This window comes from Chiloscyllium plagiosum, chromosome 43 (genome assembly GCF_004010195.1).
Source record: "Chiloscyllium plagiosum isolate BGI_BamShark_2017 chromosome 43, ASM401019v2, whole genome shotgun sequence".
NCBI lineage: Eukaryota > Metazoa > Chordata > Chondrichthyes > Orectolobiformes > Hemiscylliidae > Chiloscyllium > Chiloscyllium plagiosum.
The window spans coordinates 10,409,661-10,427,943 of record NC_057752.1 but is presented as its reverse complement, the minus strand read 5'-3'; the positions used below and the strand labels follow the sequence as shown (position 1 = coordinate 10,427,943).

General features: G+C 42.0%; 1 protein-coding gene across 2 annotated transcripts in view; it reads left to right on the top strand.

Annotated features, from left to right (window-relative positions):
• Window positions 1-18,283, top strand: part of LOC122543371 (collagen alpha-1(II) chain) — a 77,983-nt gene that overhangs the window by 57,889 nt on the left and 1,811 nt on the right. For both annotated transcript variants that reach the window (XM_043682019.1, XM_043682020.1), the window contains 12 exons: window positions 572-625; window positions 1,549-1,710; window positions 2,023-2,130; window positions 9,556-9,663; window positions 9,756-9,809; window positions 11,826-11,933; window positions 12,166-12,219; window positions 12,823-12,930; window positions 16,382-16,435; window positions 16,874-16,981; window positions 17,137-17,425; window positions 17,836-18,023. In XM_043682019.1, coding sequence (XP_043537954.1) covers window positions 572-625; window positions 1,549-1,710; window positions 2,023-2,130; window positions 9,556-9,663; window positions 9,756-9,809; window positions 11,826-11,933; window positions 12,166-12,219; window positions 12,823-12,930; window positions 16,382-16,435; window positions 16,874-16,981; window positions 17,137-17,425; window positions 17,836-18,023 — 1,395 coding nt within the window. The remainder of the gene's footprint in view (window positions 1-571; window positions 626-1,548; window positions 1,711-2,022; window positions 2,131-9,555; window positions 9,664-9,755; window positions 9,810-11,825; window positions 11,934-12,165; window positions 12,220-12,822; window positions 12,931-16,381; window positions 16,436-16,873; window positions 16,982-17,136; window positions 17,426-17,835; window positions 18,024-18,283) is intronic.

The window sequence follows — 18,283 nt, the reverse complement described above, 5'->3', positions numbered from 1 at the left end:
ACAGCCCCATATCAACACATCCCCCATCACTGACCCTCTCCACCCATTTAATCCCCCTCCCACACCCCTGTATAAACACGTGCCCGATCACTGACCCTCTCCACCCATTTAATTCCCCTCCCACAGCCCTGTGTACTCTCCCCCTATCATTGGCTTTGCTCAATCATGAAATCCCAAATTAGAACCCATGTACCCTCTGCCTATTGTGGGTGCTATTGCATGCATCTAAGATCATCCCCTCTCCTGACCCACATTATAGTGGAGTATCATGTTAATAATCTCAGTCCATGCCAATCCCATTGATTTCAAACTGGTTTCTGAGCTCATCATTCAGATTTGTACAGGGGAAGAGTTGAGTGCAAAGCACTGTTTGGATATAAAGAGGAACTACAGTGCAGTGTTAAAAGGGGGAATTGTGATTATTATATGAATTAGATAGAGAGGGAGACAGGATCACTATTAAAATGACAATGTGCACAGTGTACTATGAAACAATGTTTAAATGATACTGCAACTCTGCCTTGACATAAATTCAAGTGATTTCTCATCTTCAATCTTTTCTTCTTTTCAGGGTGCAACTGGTTTTCCTGGTGCTGCTGGTAGGGTTGGTCCACCTGGTCCTAATGTAAGTAACATTCCGGGTTTGATTATGACCTCTCTCTGTTTTGTAGCTCTTGGTAAAAATTATCCTTGGGAAGCAGGAAAAAGATCTGGTGTTTTTTTGCAAATAGTGTACTACAATAAGCATGAGTGCTCTGGGTTAAGAAGTGGCAGAAACCAACCAGGGTTCCTCTTCCTAATCATTATGTAGTATTCCCAGCTAGAAAATGAAGGATTAGGCTTGGATCTGACACTTCCTTAGGTTGAAACAACTTGACTTACTGTCTATGCTCAGACAGAAACAATAGGTACCTCTGTGTGCGTGCACTGGACCCATGTACATTATTACAATCCAGTAAAACATGCTGCAAGATGCAACATCTTCTGAAGTTGAGGCAGAAACTAATCTAAATGGCCGTTTACCCTCTCCAGAGGTCCAAGTAACAATTCTAACACATAGAATAGCTGCTGATTTCAGGCAAAATGGCAGGAACCATTGCACAGCCCTGATGGATAACGAAAATTGGTAAATCATTGAGGAGTGTGCCTTGCGTGTGCAGTGCAACAGCACCCTGACTTTGAAGGTAGTAATGCAGACCTTTCACAGGCCAGTGAATGCAAAGAGATGAGTGTTCAGGTTGAGTTGTTGTGCTGTGAGCATTCTGACAGATAATTGGCAAGAATTGGGAAGTGGGCTGTTGGAATATGAATAAAAGAGATCCCATTATGGTTACAATTTAAATCCAGAAAATGAATGAACATGAAATGTTCCGGATGACCATTTTAAAATAGTGTTCTATCGAGCAATTTAGGGAATTCTAACTGTCAGCCAGTGTGAAGAGCCAGTATGTATCATTATGGAGTTTATTAAAGTCCCAGTTGCTTTTATTCATCCCACGAGTACGTTTCTTTAGTTTTGTGTAGTAATGGCTGCTTCTTTTGCTACAGGGTAACCCAGGCCCAGTGGGTCCTCCTGGTGCTCCTGGTAAAGATGGTCCTAAAGGCCTACGTGGTGACCCTGGTCAGGCTGGACGCGCTGGTGACCCTGGTCTTCAAGGGCCAGCTGGTGCTCCTGGGGAGAAAGGTGAACCCGGTGAAGACGGTCCTCCTGTAAGTATAGAATAAGAGAAAGGTCAACATAAACAAGCAGTGCTTCCATTGTTTAAAAATGGATGCAGGGGATGTGGGCATCACTGGCTGGGCCAGTATTTATTGCTCATCCCTCATTGTGCCTTGAGAAGACGATGGGGAGTTGCCCTTCTTGAACCGCTTCAGTCCACGTGTGGTGTAGGTGCACCCACAGTGCTGTTGTTGTTTGTGGTCGGTTTGAGAACAGTCTTCTTGGTTGATTTTGTTTCGCTGCTTTCTGTTACTTTACAATGTGCAGTTCATGGTCCTAAGTGTTGTTTCATTCCCTGGTAGGGTCCCGATGGTCCTGCTGGTCCACAAGGTTTGGCTGGTCAGCGTGGTATTGTAGGTCTTCCTGGTCAGCGTGGAGAAAGAGGTTTCCCTGGTCTCCCTGGTCCTTCTGTAAGTATAGCATGACATTACATAAAACTGACTCCTTGCATTTAAAGTGTAATTAGTCCCAACATCACCTTACTGTTGTGCTCTCAGTAATGGCAAAACTAATCAGACTCAACAATGACCATACACGTAAGATCCAGAGAGTTATTGACTCGGTAGAACCCATTAATAGCAGTTAGCAAAAATGAGTTAATTATAGAAGTCAAATGGAACATGCAAAATGACTTGAATAATATTAAAACAGAACGAAATGATATGCAGTACAAAGTAGTCCTGTAATAGATACAACACTGAGATCTGCTCTGTCAAATATAATGTACTGACATCTGCCCTGTAATACAGAGTAGTTTGTAACATATACAGTACAAAAAAAAATAGTCCCGCAATGAATATGGAAGTGAGCATTCCCATATATGTGCAATAGAGAGAATGGGTGGAGATCAGTCCTGACTATACACAGGATAAAAAACAAACTATGGTATAAATACAATACAGAAACCAGCACTGTAATACTACAAGAGAGAGACTAGCCTAATATCAAGAGTGTTAAGACAAATAGCGGCTAGCTCTTTAATATATACAGAAGAAACCAACATAGAATAGAGACCAGTCACTTAAAATGTACAATTTAAGAATTTTAACGAAGGCATTAGATATTAACCCAATGTGTACAACTTGGAGGCCAACTTGCATAGTATCGACTCCAGCTTAATTACTATAGGACAGATACCAGGACTATAGTAAACACAGTATACAGAAACGTTTCTAAAATGTAATTAAACCTGGAAAATAAAGAGGCCAGTCCGCAATGTAAAAATTTAGAAACAAAGCCAGTAATACAGAAAGTCCAATACAGACTTGTAATATACAGGTACTGGCCCTGCAGTATAAAATAATAGAGATTAAACAAATACCGAAAGTATATCTGTCAACCTTGTGATTCTCTATACAGAATAGGGAGCAGTCTATAATATTGACAGTATATATTTATAGAAATAATACTTCTATATTACAGGCAGTCTGTGGACTCTCACAAGTAATTTCTGCAATGTAGGGACCAATCCTGCAACCATGTAATATATGTAGCAAAGGAAACAGAACTATAATATACGCAATATGGAGAAAAGCCCTTTAAACAGGGTAGTAACTTGCATATAATTATGAGAATGGGTAAGAGGCCTCTAATGAGTTATACATACAAATACAATATAAATATCACCCAGTAATGCATGCAATGTGTTCAATAGGCTGTAATGCATAGTAATTAATATAAAGAACAGATTTGTAATCTAAATTCATCATCATGCTATCAAAGACTATTCCTGTAATATGTATGACATAGGGAGCAGCCCTGTAATATGGTCAACATAGAGACCAGTTCCATGGTATATAGTATTTAAAAACAGTCCTGTCATGCATTTAGTGTAAAAGCAACCCTCAAATCAATACAAAATGGGAACAGCGCTTGCATATAGATAGTAAAGAAACCAGCATCATACTTTTATTTGGAGAACAGAATTCAGTCTGAACCAGGCATCTATATTAGGTCTACTGAAATTTAAAATAAGAGATTAGAGAATGCATGCAACAGAAAACAGCCCTACATTATAGTGTAGAACAAGATAGTATAATGACCATCCCTACATTTTATACAAGCAGGTCATGTTGAATTTACAGGATCACGACTAGCCCTATAAGATATATAGTACAGAGATGAGCCTTGTAGAATCTACAATATAGAGAGTGATGCTAAAGATTGTGCATTATAGAATCTGGTTCCAGATAGAATGTACAGTGTAGAGACCAGTCTTTTAGTCGCTATGGAACAGAGACTGGCCCTATAAACTATATAGAACAGAGGCCAGTCCTGTAGAATGCATAGAAACCATACCTATAGATTGTACAGTATAGAGACCAGCTAATAGAATGCATAGAGTCCAGCTCTGTAGAATGTATAGTATAGAGACCAACTGTGTCGAATGTAAGGTATAGGGCTCATATCTGTAGAATGTACAGTATAGAATGGCCTGATTAGAATATATGATATGTGATCTGGCCTTTTAGAATGTACAGTGTAAGCCCTGCAGAAAGGTGCCATTGAATGTGTAGGATAGAGGCAGATCCCATAGAATACACATAACATTAAATGGCCCTGTACAATGTACATTATACACCCAGCCCCACAGAATGTATAACATGCTGTCCATCCTTGTAGGGTATAACACTGGTTGCAGATTTGTAGAATGTACAATACAGAGATCAACCCTATGGAATATACATCACAAATCCTATCCTGTAGAATGTACAATGGAAGGTAAATAAAATGTACACATTGTCCAGCTCTGCATGTTACATGGACCAGCTGGTAGAAAGTACAAGTTAGAGACCAGACCTATAAAATGTACAGTGTAGAAACCAATAGATTTTGTAGTATAGATATTAACCCGACACAGCTTACAGAATAGGGAAACATTCTATAGAATGTACACAATAGAGACAATCTCAATGGAACATGTTACAGAGACCGGCCCTGTAGAATGTACAGAGTAGAGATTCGCACTTTGCAATACAAGGTAGAGAGGCCAGCCCTGCTGGATTTAAAGTATTGAAAATAACTCCATACAATACATAGTTTAGAGGGCAGCCGTAAAGAATGCAGTTTTAGAGATCAGCCCTACAGAATGTACAGTACAGAGACTGAACCCATGAGCTGTATAGTGTAGAGATATACAACATGGAGGCCAGTTTTATAGAATACACAGTAGTAGGATCAGCCCTGTAGACCATACAACATGGTGACCAGCCCTGTTGAATGCACAGTATAGGGATTGGCCCTATAGGCTATAACGTACAGAGACCAGCCCTAAAGAATACATAGCACAGAGATTAACCCTATAGCATATACAGTGTAGAGACTGACCCTATGAATTATATAATATAGGCACCAACCCTGGAGACTATATAATATAAGATCAAGTCTGTAGCATGTTCCATTACGCCCTGTGCAGTGAACCATATTGTCTGCTGGATCACTGTGTAATTTTCATATGGTGTGGTGGATCGCAACTTGCTGTGGAACACACTGAATACTGCTTCTGAATGCATACTGGATCACACTTGAGTACTGGAGCATGTTGAGTCTTATTGTTTCACTGAGCACTGTACCTAACTTATTGAAATAGTAATTATGTTGTGTACTAGATCATGTTGAGTACTGGGTCATGGTGGTTATAAAATCACAATACGTGGGAGCTTAACATTTTCAAGATAATGACCAAGACTCAAACTCTGAAAACTGTTGTGAACTGTATTGTGTACATTGACATTTATTCTGTTAGACCATGTGGTGAATGTTTCATAAAACTAGGTACTTCACACCATCAGCCAGCAGATACTGGTCAGGGGCTATAATTAAGAGCACCTTAAAGTCTAGCAATCACTGTTTTTGCACAAATTAAGGTTTAATTGGGCCATGAAGCACAAGTTGGCTGAACTTCTTTTCAATGCGAGATAACATGCGCTATAATGATCGCAAAATGCAGCATCCAATAAAAGCAAAGCATTGATAATCATTGCCAGCACACTTTTGTTTTTATAGAAAAAAAAGGTTTGTATTCTGCCTTACCATGTCCCACAGAAACATCTCAAGCGCTTAAAAAGCAATGGTTTACTTTCGGAGTGCTATGATATTGGCAAATGCAGCAGCTAATTAGCGGACAGCAAATGAGGTGAATGGTGAGTTAATCTGTTTTTGGTGGTGTAGGTTCAGCGCTAAAGCAGCTGCTTAAAGCATTGAAATTGCGCGTGTCAGCCCAGTGCAGCTATTTTCACAGCAATCCTCTGCGGACAATGGACTGTACCAGGCACAGGAAGTACCATTTTGACAACCAGGCGCTAAAGGCTTTAATAAAAGGACTGGGCGAACATGTACCTGCACAGAGGGCCACTCCTCAGACACCTGATTCAGCAGGTATGGAAAGATATCGTGGAGCACGTAAACGCTGTCTCCAAGATCTCAGCAAGTGGCCAGCAGATCTGAAGAATTCGGCTAAGGTAAGTCAATAATATTAATACGCACCTGCCATAACTGGACATGCAAGAAAGTCAACCCTGGCAACCTTCTCATCCTTTTGTGCTTCTCTATGAAAACTGGCATGAGGAGGTGAACCAGTGCAGCACTGCCAAGAGATACAAAGGCAATGAATGGGGGTATATATGTTTAAGACACATGTAGTTCTGAAGTGCTTCTGCAAATTTGTGTGTACTGCAACAATTCCAAAAGGGGATTTAGACAATAACTGTTTAGAAGTGAACAGAACAGGGTTAACCCAGTTAATGAGAATATCTGGTATGTCACAGAAACTGTACAACTGCATGACATTGTCAGTGCTCTGTGTACATTCAATCTACCAATACTGTTCTTCTACTTGCAGGACAAGATGGCCTTCAATCAGCGAGAGCAGTGCTGCACTGGACCCAGCCAATACAAGTCCCCTACCCTGTCCAAGAACGCCACTTTGGAAATATTACGCGGGGAGAGTATAGAGGGAGTGGGGGACGACAAAGCTGCAAGCTTCAAACGAGTTCATGGCTAGTACTTTAATGTTCATGTTGTACCCTTTTGTCCTGTTGAATGACTGTCATTCAGATACATGCTCAAGCTAAGTAACAATGCCGGTAATACCACAGAATGACACATTATCTTCTCTTTTCACAGAAATGGAGTATAGCAAGAAGCAGTGTCTGTGAGAAAGGCAACTGTTCACAGCACTGTGCATCACAATCACTCTCTGTCAAACGTCAAGAACAGCTACACAACTCTTTGGATGTAGGTGGTGAGGTACAGGAAGGGTTGCAGGGTAAGTCACAACTCACGGGTGAAGAGGAGCAAGTGATGTTGGCTGTAGCAGACCAGGCATTTGCTGAGCAAAAGTCCAGCATGGAGAACCGCGTGGGATCTGCTGACCAGCAGAAATTGCTGTCTGAGCAGATCATCCAGCTGAGCCAGGAGTGTGCTTGGAACATTCACTGCAAGACGTTGAAAGGATTGTGGAGGAGTACGCTACCTCGATCTGTACAGGCATGAGCATGTGGTTGTCTGCACTGCAGTTGTCCACACAGTGTTTGGTAATTGGAGTGGCATCTGCAGGGAATTTCCAGAGTTCAAGTCATTGGTGTAGTGCAGACATTTCTCATGAATGTTCACATGACTACTATAGAAACCTTTGACTCCAGTCTGGAGGATGCTCTTTTTTGCTAACTTCAGCACACTTGGAGACTGGATGCAGACAACATTTTGAGTAAGGATTCACAGACCTTCCAGATGCCCAAGGTTCCATTGCCAACTCAGTGGACACTTTGCAGGACTGCCCAGTGGAGGGGAGCAGTTAATGAGCAGATGTTGGCTCGAATGATCCAGGCCATTAACTATCCCGTTACAAGTGGCAGTAGGTGTGCCTGAAACTAAACAGGTGCAAGCAGCAAGACCATCCAGAGTCATGATGACCGGTTTGCAGAGCGACTGCAGTCCTTACGACATGGAAGTCCTGTGCACGACAGTTCCACCAACTTGACAGTGGGACTGAGCAGTCAGACAACATGCTGTCTCCTTCCGAGGGAATCGCTGAGGAGAAGACGGGCTCAGCCAGGCACTCTGTACTACATCAAACCACAGGTACAAAGCTGACTACATTCACTGAACACCTAATGCTTGGAATAAAAACACTGGATTTGATTTTTACATTGGTCTGAGTGTTTCTTTACTGGGTCAGTGTCATTTGATTATGCTGAAGGCGTTATGTAAATATCTGTAGTTTTTGTTAATTTCAGTCAGAATTTTACAACGTCCTCCATTAAGGTTTGAGGATCTGCAGAAGGAAGTGCAACTGCAGCTGGCTTAGGGATGTGTCGTTTCTGCACATGGACAGCAACAGTACTAACTGGAAGACACCTTTAAACTGAAGACCATATCCCAGCTTTCCCTGCAAAAGCAGCTTCTATGTTCACACTCTCCAGCTTTTGTTTTGCCATGTCTTTGCCGTTCTGTTCCTCCTTGTTGGTAAGATATCTTTGCAAACTAAAAGCAAAAACAAAATTGCACGCACTCCTCTCACATTATTCCCAGTGTTACATTGTGAATAAAGTTGCTTCTAAAGTACAGTCAACTTGGCAAACATGGCAGGCACCTTTCAGCACATGGAGACCGCACAAGCGGTGAATGAGATGCGTGACCAGTTAATCTGTTGTTTGAGACATATAAGTAATGGCAAGGATGCCAGGAGCATTCCCTCCTTTACTTTGAGTGGTTCTATGAACCTTTTCCATCTGCCTGAATAGTTCAGCAGTCCTTCAGTACAGCATTGAGGTGTTCACCTTGACCATGTGCTCAAGAGTAATGCAGGAACTCATAACCTTTGGATTTCATGAATGAAATGCCATCAAATGAGACAAACTGACATAGCAATAGTTAATGTCATTTATGAGAACCTGGGATGGCTGTATTGTAAGGTATGGCCGAATCAGTGGAGATACCTGCTTTAAGATCCCAGTGGTATGTTCTGTAATGAACTAGACCCTCATTACACCCACGGTCCAGCTGTGGTTATTGCATGGATAGCTTGAACCCAGTTTGAAGAGTGCTCTGGGTCTCTCAGGAGCCATCTGCCCTCTTCAAGTAAAGCTGGCATAAACACAACTGCTTTGAAGTCAAGCCATGAAGAGCATTCTCAGGGAGTCTATTGTTACTCTCTGCTGAGAGGTGGGCTGCCACACTGATGGAAAAACTTCCCTTTGTGTTCATGTCGGCCACAGTCTTGTGGACAGGGGCTGCCAACTGCGAGCCCTGGAGAGAGTGAAACCCAGCAGCCAGGTCCGATTCTGATGCCTGGTCACACAATGTTGCTGCTGCTGCTGGTTTGTGGTTCGTGCCATGGCTTGCTCGAAGCTATAAAATAATACATCTGTCACTTCCTGTGGCCTGGTCCACCCCTGGGAGCACCTGAACAAAGAAATATCAAAACATCTTCGACACTTTGGTCACTGGCAATGCCATAAAAAATGCATCTAGATGTTGGCATTGAATTGCCGATGGCAGTGCTCTGTCATGGCCTCCGAATTTACTCTTGGCTTCCTGTGCCAGCTATTCACAGGTCATTGTGCCTGGGTTGGTAGCCCAAAGTGTTGAGAAGCAGTGCAACACCACTGTTCTCCTCCTGGGCAACCTTGCATCCGGGTCACTTAGATTCGTGCTGCTCCTGCTCAACGAATGGATTAAGAGTGCACTGCACAGGCCACACTCCTGAAGTGACCAACACCTGGAGCAGGGGTATTAACATTGATGCCAACAGTCATTTCCAACTTTAAGATATTTGAAAAAAAAACCGCCAAACATATTCTGATATGTAACCGCCATTTTGCTTTTCCCTCTAGGGTGAGCCTGGCAAACAGGGAGCTCCTGGTTCTGCTGGTGACCGAGGCCCCCCTGGCCCTGTTGGTCCACCTGGTCTTACTGGTCCTTCTGGAGAGCCTGGACGTGAGGTATGTCGGTCTTCTGTGCTGTGATTCTGTAAATGTGTTATCTTTGTCTTGTGTTCCTCTGTCACTTCTGACTGCCTTGCATCTCTTTACAGGGCAACCCTGGTGCTGATGGTCCTCCTGGTCGTGATGGTGCATCTGGTATGAAGGTAAGACTTGGACATTAATTTTGAAGAAAATTAGTGATTGAGTTTTCCAAAGACATAAATATAAAAATACTCACCAATCATTTTTCTCTGAGGATCAGGAAATTAGTTACAAAAATAAAACTCCCTTCGGCCCAATAACCTGCTTGAATCCCAACACTAGAAGACCACCCAGTCACAGCTGCGACAGTTTGAACTGTGAACCCATATTAAATGGGAACTGAATTTGCATTGCACAGTCACTCTTAATGACTGAGATGAGTTCATATTTAAGGCCGGGTGGCTGAAAGGAAGAGCAATCCAGGGATATGGAAACAGGACAGGGGGCTGGAATTTAGATTAGCAACGACATGGAGGTTAAACACCAAGACAAACTGGCTAGGCCAAATAGCTTGTTTTCATGTTGTAATGTAATCCGATGAAGCTATCTGAGCTCCTACGATAGAGGACTCTTGCACTTTACCGAAAATCAACTTGTAACTCTAAATCAGTCTGGAGTGGGTTTGAACAAAGGCCCGGGCAGAAAGGAGAAGTATTAAACCACTGCACTCAGAAGTGAAACACCTAAACATCCAAATAGTGAACATTAGTTACCAATCCGCTTCAAGTTTGTCTCCTCCAATAAAAGCACATGCAGAACTCCTCACCGTTTTCTGAAAATGTGGGAATTTGAGAGATTGAATGTTACTCTCCGGGTACATTGCAATTGTAGCAAAGAAAACAAAATGGTTAGATACTAGTTAAAAGCAGTCCAAACAGATAATTAGCTAGTCTCCATAACAAATTAAGTGAAAAACTGAAGAATATAATAGCTTAACTGTAGCAGCTAAATAACTAACTGTAACAGACTTGCTCTTTGTTCGGGTTTCAGTTAACATGGTTGAAATTATTTGGAAGAACAATGTTGAACTTCTTTAATTTTTTTTAACTGTGTTCCAGTTCACTCAGTTGGACTGTAATATGTGGTGAGTTCACTTTTGTAAATGTGTACATCTAATGCCAATGACAGACACAAGGAAAGGATCACTTACAGAAAATGTTTGTTTCTGGGCAATGCCGCCAGTGGCGAGCTGAGGGAGAGAATTCCATTCATCTGACATAGGACCAGTGCTGTGTGGAGAGAGGAGTGGGTCCATGTTCCACTATCAGGGAAAAAACAAAAGAGACTTCTTGTACTGTACCTCAAAAACTATGCCAGACAGACAGGATTCAAAGAAACCCAGTTATTACAAGTTGCAGAGAAAGACAGCCAGTGTCAAGCAGGAACAGGGGTCACAAAATACAGGATCATTCACAATTGGCTCCCCGAATTGTGAAGCTGATGTAACAACTCTGTGTCACGCTTGTCTGCGAGGGACTACCAGTGGAGATTATAATGTGTCATGCTATGGTCAATGATTTAAAGAAACCCTTTAAAATATTTCCGGTATTGAAAACTTACAGATTATATTTTTACTCAGTCTTGGAATATGGGCATCACTGTCTGAGCAAGCATTTATTGTCTGTCCTTGATAGCTGGACCATGAGAGAACCAGAGGGGCTTCTCTGACATGGCTGCCATTAGTCAAGTTTTATATTCCAGATCAAATTTCACCACCTGCCATGGTAGGACTCAAACCCAGGTCCCCAGAACATTAGTGGGGGGGTTTCTGGATTATTAGGTCAATGACATTACTGCTCCACCATTGTTGCCAGCCCTTAGAGTGCCAGAACTGGAGAGGTTTGTAGCATTGAAGGAAATCATTCGGCCCATTGTGTTGCTATCAACAATCCAAAACCAATTTCACTTTCTCCCAATTCTCATATACTTTGCTGCTTGAAATATTCATCCACTTCTTCCTGGGATCTCTGGTCTAATCATTGCGTACGGTAAAGCAGTTCATGCCATGATCAAGCCTGAAAATAATGTCGTGAAATATCAATTCTCCACTGAAAAGATTTCAGCTTCAAACCTGACAATTATTGTTCTTTGAAAGATCATTGAATGGCTGATGATAGCTTTCTCCTTCTCCTTAACAGGGTGACCGAGGTCAGACTGGTCCTGCTGGTGCCCCTGGTGCTCCTGGTGCCCCTGGCGCTCCCGGTCCTGTCGGCCCAACTGGCAAACAAGGAAACAGAGGGGAGCCTGTACGTATGCGGGACATTGCTATTATTTAATTTGCAGTCGCTTGCAAACAATAAGCAAGTAATATTAGCCAAGTGTGTCAGACAGATTTTATCTATTCACTTGTTAAATTCTTTAGTTAGTTTTATTATGTTTTTAACTAAAGGATCTAACACAGAGTAATTTTGGTGACTAGCAATGTTTCTACTGGTTTGTGTTTTATTATTGATTTAATAAAGTTATTTTCCTTTGTAGGGTGCTCAAGGTCCAATGGGTCCTTCTGGTCCTGCTGGTGCCCGTGGTATGCCTGTAAGTAACCTTAAATCATGTGATATTTTGAAACAGTATCTTATGGACTTTCTTTCAACTAATTCGACAGAGCAAGGGAAGTTGAAAAAAATTAGGTTAACTGTTATAGAAAAGAGCAATTTGTTTAATTAATAATCACAACCTTCAGAGAGACAGTGCAAACGGGCCAAATGGCCTCCTTCTGTGATTACACGGAACCAGTGAGGGAATGCTCCACAGTGCAGGCCTGCCCCTGAGGTAATTCTCCAGCAGTGGGAACAGATACAGAGTAGTAACCCTTGATTAGAGGTGGCTAATCAATTTAAATATTTCAGAACTCTATTGGAGTCTTACCCAGAACTGTCAGCATCAGGAACATAATCTGAAAATCTGATCACAATTCTATTGAAGCACATAGGCCTTTAAATGAAACTGCAATACAGTTTATTTTAATGGCAATGGAATTTCAACGAAACATGTGAAATGCATCCGATATTGTCATGTAGTTGCATCTGTTTCTGTAAAGGTTGACACTTCTTATTTTAACCCAAAATGTGAATCGTGTTCCAGATCAGCAAGACTTGACAAACCTGCTTTAACCTCTTGTATTAATATTCTCTTCAGGGTCCTCAAGGTCCTCGTGGTGACAAGGGTGAAGCTGGTGAGGCAGGTGAAAGAGGGCAGAAAGGTCACAGAGGCTTCACTGGTCTGCAGGGTCTACCTGGTCCTCCTGTGAGTATTTTGAAAACAATTCAGGACATTGTATTGTCAACCAATTGGAACCGATTACTTTCACTTTGTAAGGGCTCATATAAAATCTGACAAGAATATACATTCATACTGTGGCACGGTGGCTCAGTGTTAGCACTGCTGCCTCACAGCACCAGGGACCCGGGTTTGATTCCAGCCTCGGGCAACTGTCTGTGTGGAGTTTGCACATTCTCCCCATCTCTGTGTGGGCTTCCTCTGGGTGCGCCGGTTTCCTCCCACAATCCAAAGATGTTAAGGTTAGGTGAATTAGCTATGCTAAATTGCACCATAGTGTTCAGTGATGTGTAGGCTGGGTGGATTAACCATGGGAAATATAGGGTTATAGGGGGTAGTGGGGTGGGTCTGAGTGGGATGCTCTTCAGAGGGTTGGTGTGAACTCAATGGGCCAAATGGCCTGTATCCACACTGTCAGGATTCTATGATCTCATCACATGCTTAAGGACATTCTAAAACACTTCACACTGAAATATTTGTGATTCCATTTAAATTAGGCAGCAAAATTGTACTCAGCAAGATCGAATGAATGAAAGAATAACTATCAAATCCAGTTTTGGTGATCTGCTTGAGATTAGAACACCAGGAGAATTGAACTACATGTCTTGCAGTCATGCTGTAGGGTTTCACCATCCAGCACAACAGGCAGGAAAGGTCTCACTCATTCCTGGTACCACAGGACCCTCTCACTGCAGCAATAACACAGCAGCCCAGATGACACGTCGAAGTTCTTCATGAGGGTTGGAAACTGCAAACTACTGACTCAGCAGCAAGTGTGACACCAATTCAGCTCAATGTCCGATACGCAGACTCATGCAAGGAATTGCTGCACATGTGACATATAATACAGCCATACAGACCAAAAGGAACCAGGCTTAATTCCCAATCTGTGTTAAATTCAATGTTCTTGAATTGAGCAGTTGACAGCGAAGGAAAGTGCTGTCATAATGTGATCAAGCAGGTTGAGCATCAACCTGCAAATCCTTTCAACACATATCAAAGGCAAGCTATAAGAGCAGGAGAGATTCCTGCTCAGCCATGGCTTTCACATCCATCCAACGTTAAAGCCTCAATCATCAGTATCCACAATCCAGACTACAAAATACATGTAAAAGTACATATTGCTACAACAACTGAGACTGTTAACACACTACCGCTACCTCATGATATAATACTAACCTAATAGGGACTAACACTGCCTGCACTATGCTTTACATCACATCAATAACATTGAGACTATTGTGTATTTTTGATCCATCGTTATAGCAACTGTTTTTGTGGTGTTTCTGAAAGAGCTTGGCAATCCACTTTTTTGTGGTTCCAACAAGATCAGTCAAACTGCCCAGCTTCGGTACATTGAGAGAGGAGTGTTTTATTGGTCACGTGACAGACTGGAGTCAGAGCTCAATGCTGCAATGAGGAGATGCTGTGTTAACCACTGTGCTCACAATTCCACTGGGAGATACTAGGCTGTTCCAACTGGTCTCTTCTAGTTAATTGAAGAATATACTGATATACTCTGGGCTCAGATGGCATGTTAGTGATACCAAAGGAAAACCTACACCCACCAAATATACACTGGATCCAAATAACAACAACAGCTTGTATTTGTATAGCATCTTTAATATAATGAAATCCTCCAAAGCGCTTAGACATTCCCTAGTGTTAATGAAAGTGAAGGTTAATGATAATGCATGCCTGAATAACTGTGGCTGCTCTGGTTACAGTTAAGGCCGGAAGTAAGCATTCGGGTGCAGCAGGCAATAAGAAGGCAAACTTCATAGCAAGAGGATTCAAGTACAGGAACAAGGATGCCTTCTTAAATTTATACAGGGCATTGGTGAGAACAGAGCTAGAATATTGTGTGCAGTTTGCTCTCCTTATCTGAGGATGTTATTGGTATAAAGGGAATGCAGCAAAGGTTCATCAAGTTGATTCCTGGGATGGCAGGACTAACATATGAGGAGAAATTGAATCAGTTGGGATTGTATTCACTGGAGTGTAGAATGAGAGGAAATCTCATAGAACCACTGTGCTCACAATTCCACTGGGAGATTTCTAACAAGAGGGGACGGATTAGATACAGGATCGTGGGAAAGTGCAGAACTCGGAGTCATCGTTTAAAGATAAAAGATAAACCTTTTAGGACTGAGATGAAGAGAAATTTCTCCACTCAGAGTGGTGAGCCTGTGGAATTCACCACTGTAGAAAATGGTTAAAACATCTAGAAGGAAGCAGATATAGCTCTTGTGGCTAATGGGATATGGAAGGGATGGGGAGATTAGGGTATTGAGCTTGATAATCAGCCATGGTCATAATGAATGGCGGGGCAGGGTCAAGGGGCCAAATGGCCTACTCTTGTTCCAATCTTCAATGTTCCAGTGTTTAAGGGGTGTTAAACCACTGGGTTTTGTCCAATTTAAGAAACATTTTATTCCAGTTTTAGAGGTAAAATGATTTGAGGTCTCAGAATTTATTTGCATTTTGTCATACAACTTTGTCTCTCGTTAAAATAGCACAAGGCTTTCAGGAACAGGGATGAATATTAAGGTCAAGAATCTCAAATTGTTTTTGAATAACCCATACCAACCTGTCTTGTCAGTACATATTCCTCAGTCCCACTTCACTGCTGGCATCAGATTGATTTGTACACCCAGCTCCATGGCGAATATATTGGCTGCCTTTGTGAGGGGGCCTTCCAATGTCTGTTGCAGTGAGACCAAACAACACTGTCTCACCTGGTCAAAACTAGCAGGCAGTTCTGGGTGTGCCCACCAGTCACTTCACCACAAACACTAAAAGGCATTGGAAAATCAGATAATTAGCAGGCATGGTTAATTTTGCAAAACAATTTTTGAAAATGTAGTTTTGAGCAATGATATTTGAAAAGTTTGATAAATCATGGCAAAAGTCATAGATTTTACCTTTAATGTGATTTAAGAGGTTCATGTTAAATATTCAATCCATTTTTAAGGTCCTCCTCATTTAAGTATTTGCAGATTGAGAACAGTCCCCTTATGCTTGGAAAGAGTGGTGTACATTAGTAACAAATTAATGCTGTTTCCATCCTTGCTGTTTGAAGTAGTGAGCACCACATTAGGATTAGTTAAATGCATGCTTGTGTGCTCTGGACATTGCAAAGTTGGTCAGCATTCAGGGGCAACAGCTGCTAATGCATAGCAAAGTTGAATCGTCTCTTGATCTTATCGGTTTCTTGGCCTGCTCCTTACTCCCAGTGTAAACTTTCAATCAGAGAAAAGGGGTGGATTCTGCTCGCGACCACCTGGACTATGAGAGTTTCTGTCCTAAACAGGAAGAACTTTGGAATTGTGGATCTTATATTCATCATTGTATGTAGTTCATTCTATTGTTTCACATTCAGTGCAACTATAACATTCCTGTTTTCTTTCTTTTCAAGGGTCCTGCTGGCGATCAAGGTGCTGTTGGTGCTGCTGGTCCTGCTGGTCCTCGTGTAAGTATTGCCTTCAGTTTTACTGGGTTTGCTTTAGAAAAAAAAAGCATCTCCAGAATTCTGCATAAAGACTGACCAAAATGCACAATGCCACATCATCAGTATTCAGATATCCATTTAATAATGATATCCTCCAAATACCACCATTACAAACCTTACACCGAAGATTAATTCCACAAAATAAATGCTTCCTCAAAACATGCAATGCCTTTCAACATTCAAAGATGAACTTATATTGAACTTATTCACAATTTGATGTGAATTGCAGCCTAATACTTTCATCTGGAATTACAATGTAGAGTCATGGGTGCAGAATCCAATCAGCTATTTTTTTTTCAATTGTTTATTTGCATTCTGTAACTTAAAGCGAACAAAGGATCAACGATAGCACACTGTGAATGTCTGGTTTCTAACAGCATTTGCTGCTCTCCATTGCAGGGTCCTCCTGGTCCCGTTGGACCATCTGGTAAGGATGGTGCAAATGGTCTGACTGGTCCCATTGGTCCACCTGGCCCACGGGGGCGTTCTGGTGAAACTGGCCCTGCTGTGAGTATCTTCAGCTTTCTTCTTGTCACTTCCTCACTGTTGAAACTCTCTAAGTCCTTTCCCTAGTTTATTGGTTCCCATGACTAGTGAGTTTATCGCCTCCCTCACATTATTGTGTCACAGGTGTTAATGTTACTCTGAATATTTCCCAACAGGGTCCTCCTGGTAATGCTGGTCCTCCTGGTCCCCCTGGTCCTCCAGGCCCTGGTATCGATATGTCTGCCTTTGCTGGTCTGTCACAACCTGAGAAAGCTCCTGACCCACTCCGATACTTCCGGGCTGACCAGGCTGCTCCATTCCTGCGCCAACATGATGCTGAGGTTGATGCCACTCTGAAATCCCTCAACAACCAAATCGAAAATATCCGCAGCCCAGAAGGAAGCAAGAAGAACCCAGCCCGTACCTGCCGAGACCTGAAACTTTGTCATTCAGACTGGAAGAGTGGTAGGTAGACGTGAGGATCTAAAATTAAATGAGTAGAATTGCCTAAAATGGAGCACTCGCTGTAAATTTAGTGTCATGTTTAGAATTCTGTATTTGTTTCAGCTGCACCTTTGCAGCCACCTTGGTGGATCTAGCAAGCCACAATACTTTAGCAAAATTTAGCACCTCAATATTTCAAATGTCTGATCTTCTTCATATTGCAGTATAAGCTCTCTGAATTAATTTCATTGAAACAAAGATAGATACTTTTAAATTGTTTCTGAGGTCTTATTCCAGACGGACATTAATCAGTAAAAAGATTCACATTCTATATCCGTGTTTTAACTGAATTGCATGCTTTGTGGTTGGAAGTATAGAGCATGGAATGGTGTGAAATGTCAACCATTTCTGAGTTTGTGAATGTGTTGCAGGTGATTACTGGATCGATCCTAACCAGGGCTGCACACTCGATGCCATCAAGGTCTTCTGTAACATGGAAACTGGTGAGACCTGTGTCTATCCCAACCCAACAAGCATTCCACGCAAGAACTGGTGGACAAGCAAGGGAAAAGACAAGAAGCATGTATGGTTTGGCGAGACTATGAATGGTGGTTTCCATGTAAGTACCTGAATACTGTAATTCTTGTGTGGAGGTTAACAATAAAAAAGTGACTAATGCTGAGTATGTATCATCCATCGAGTTAGTGAGAACTCTCCCTCACACCAAAAGGAAATCCTGTCTGCCCAAGTGACCTACTTCAGCACTTTTACAGTAGAATGTTCAATGCTATAGAAATAAGAGACCAGTCACATTAAAAAACACCTCTATTTGACAGATGCTGTCTACCTGCATTGTCACTATATTCTTTTTATCTTTGC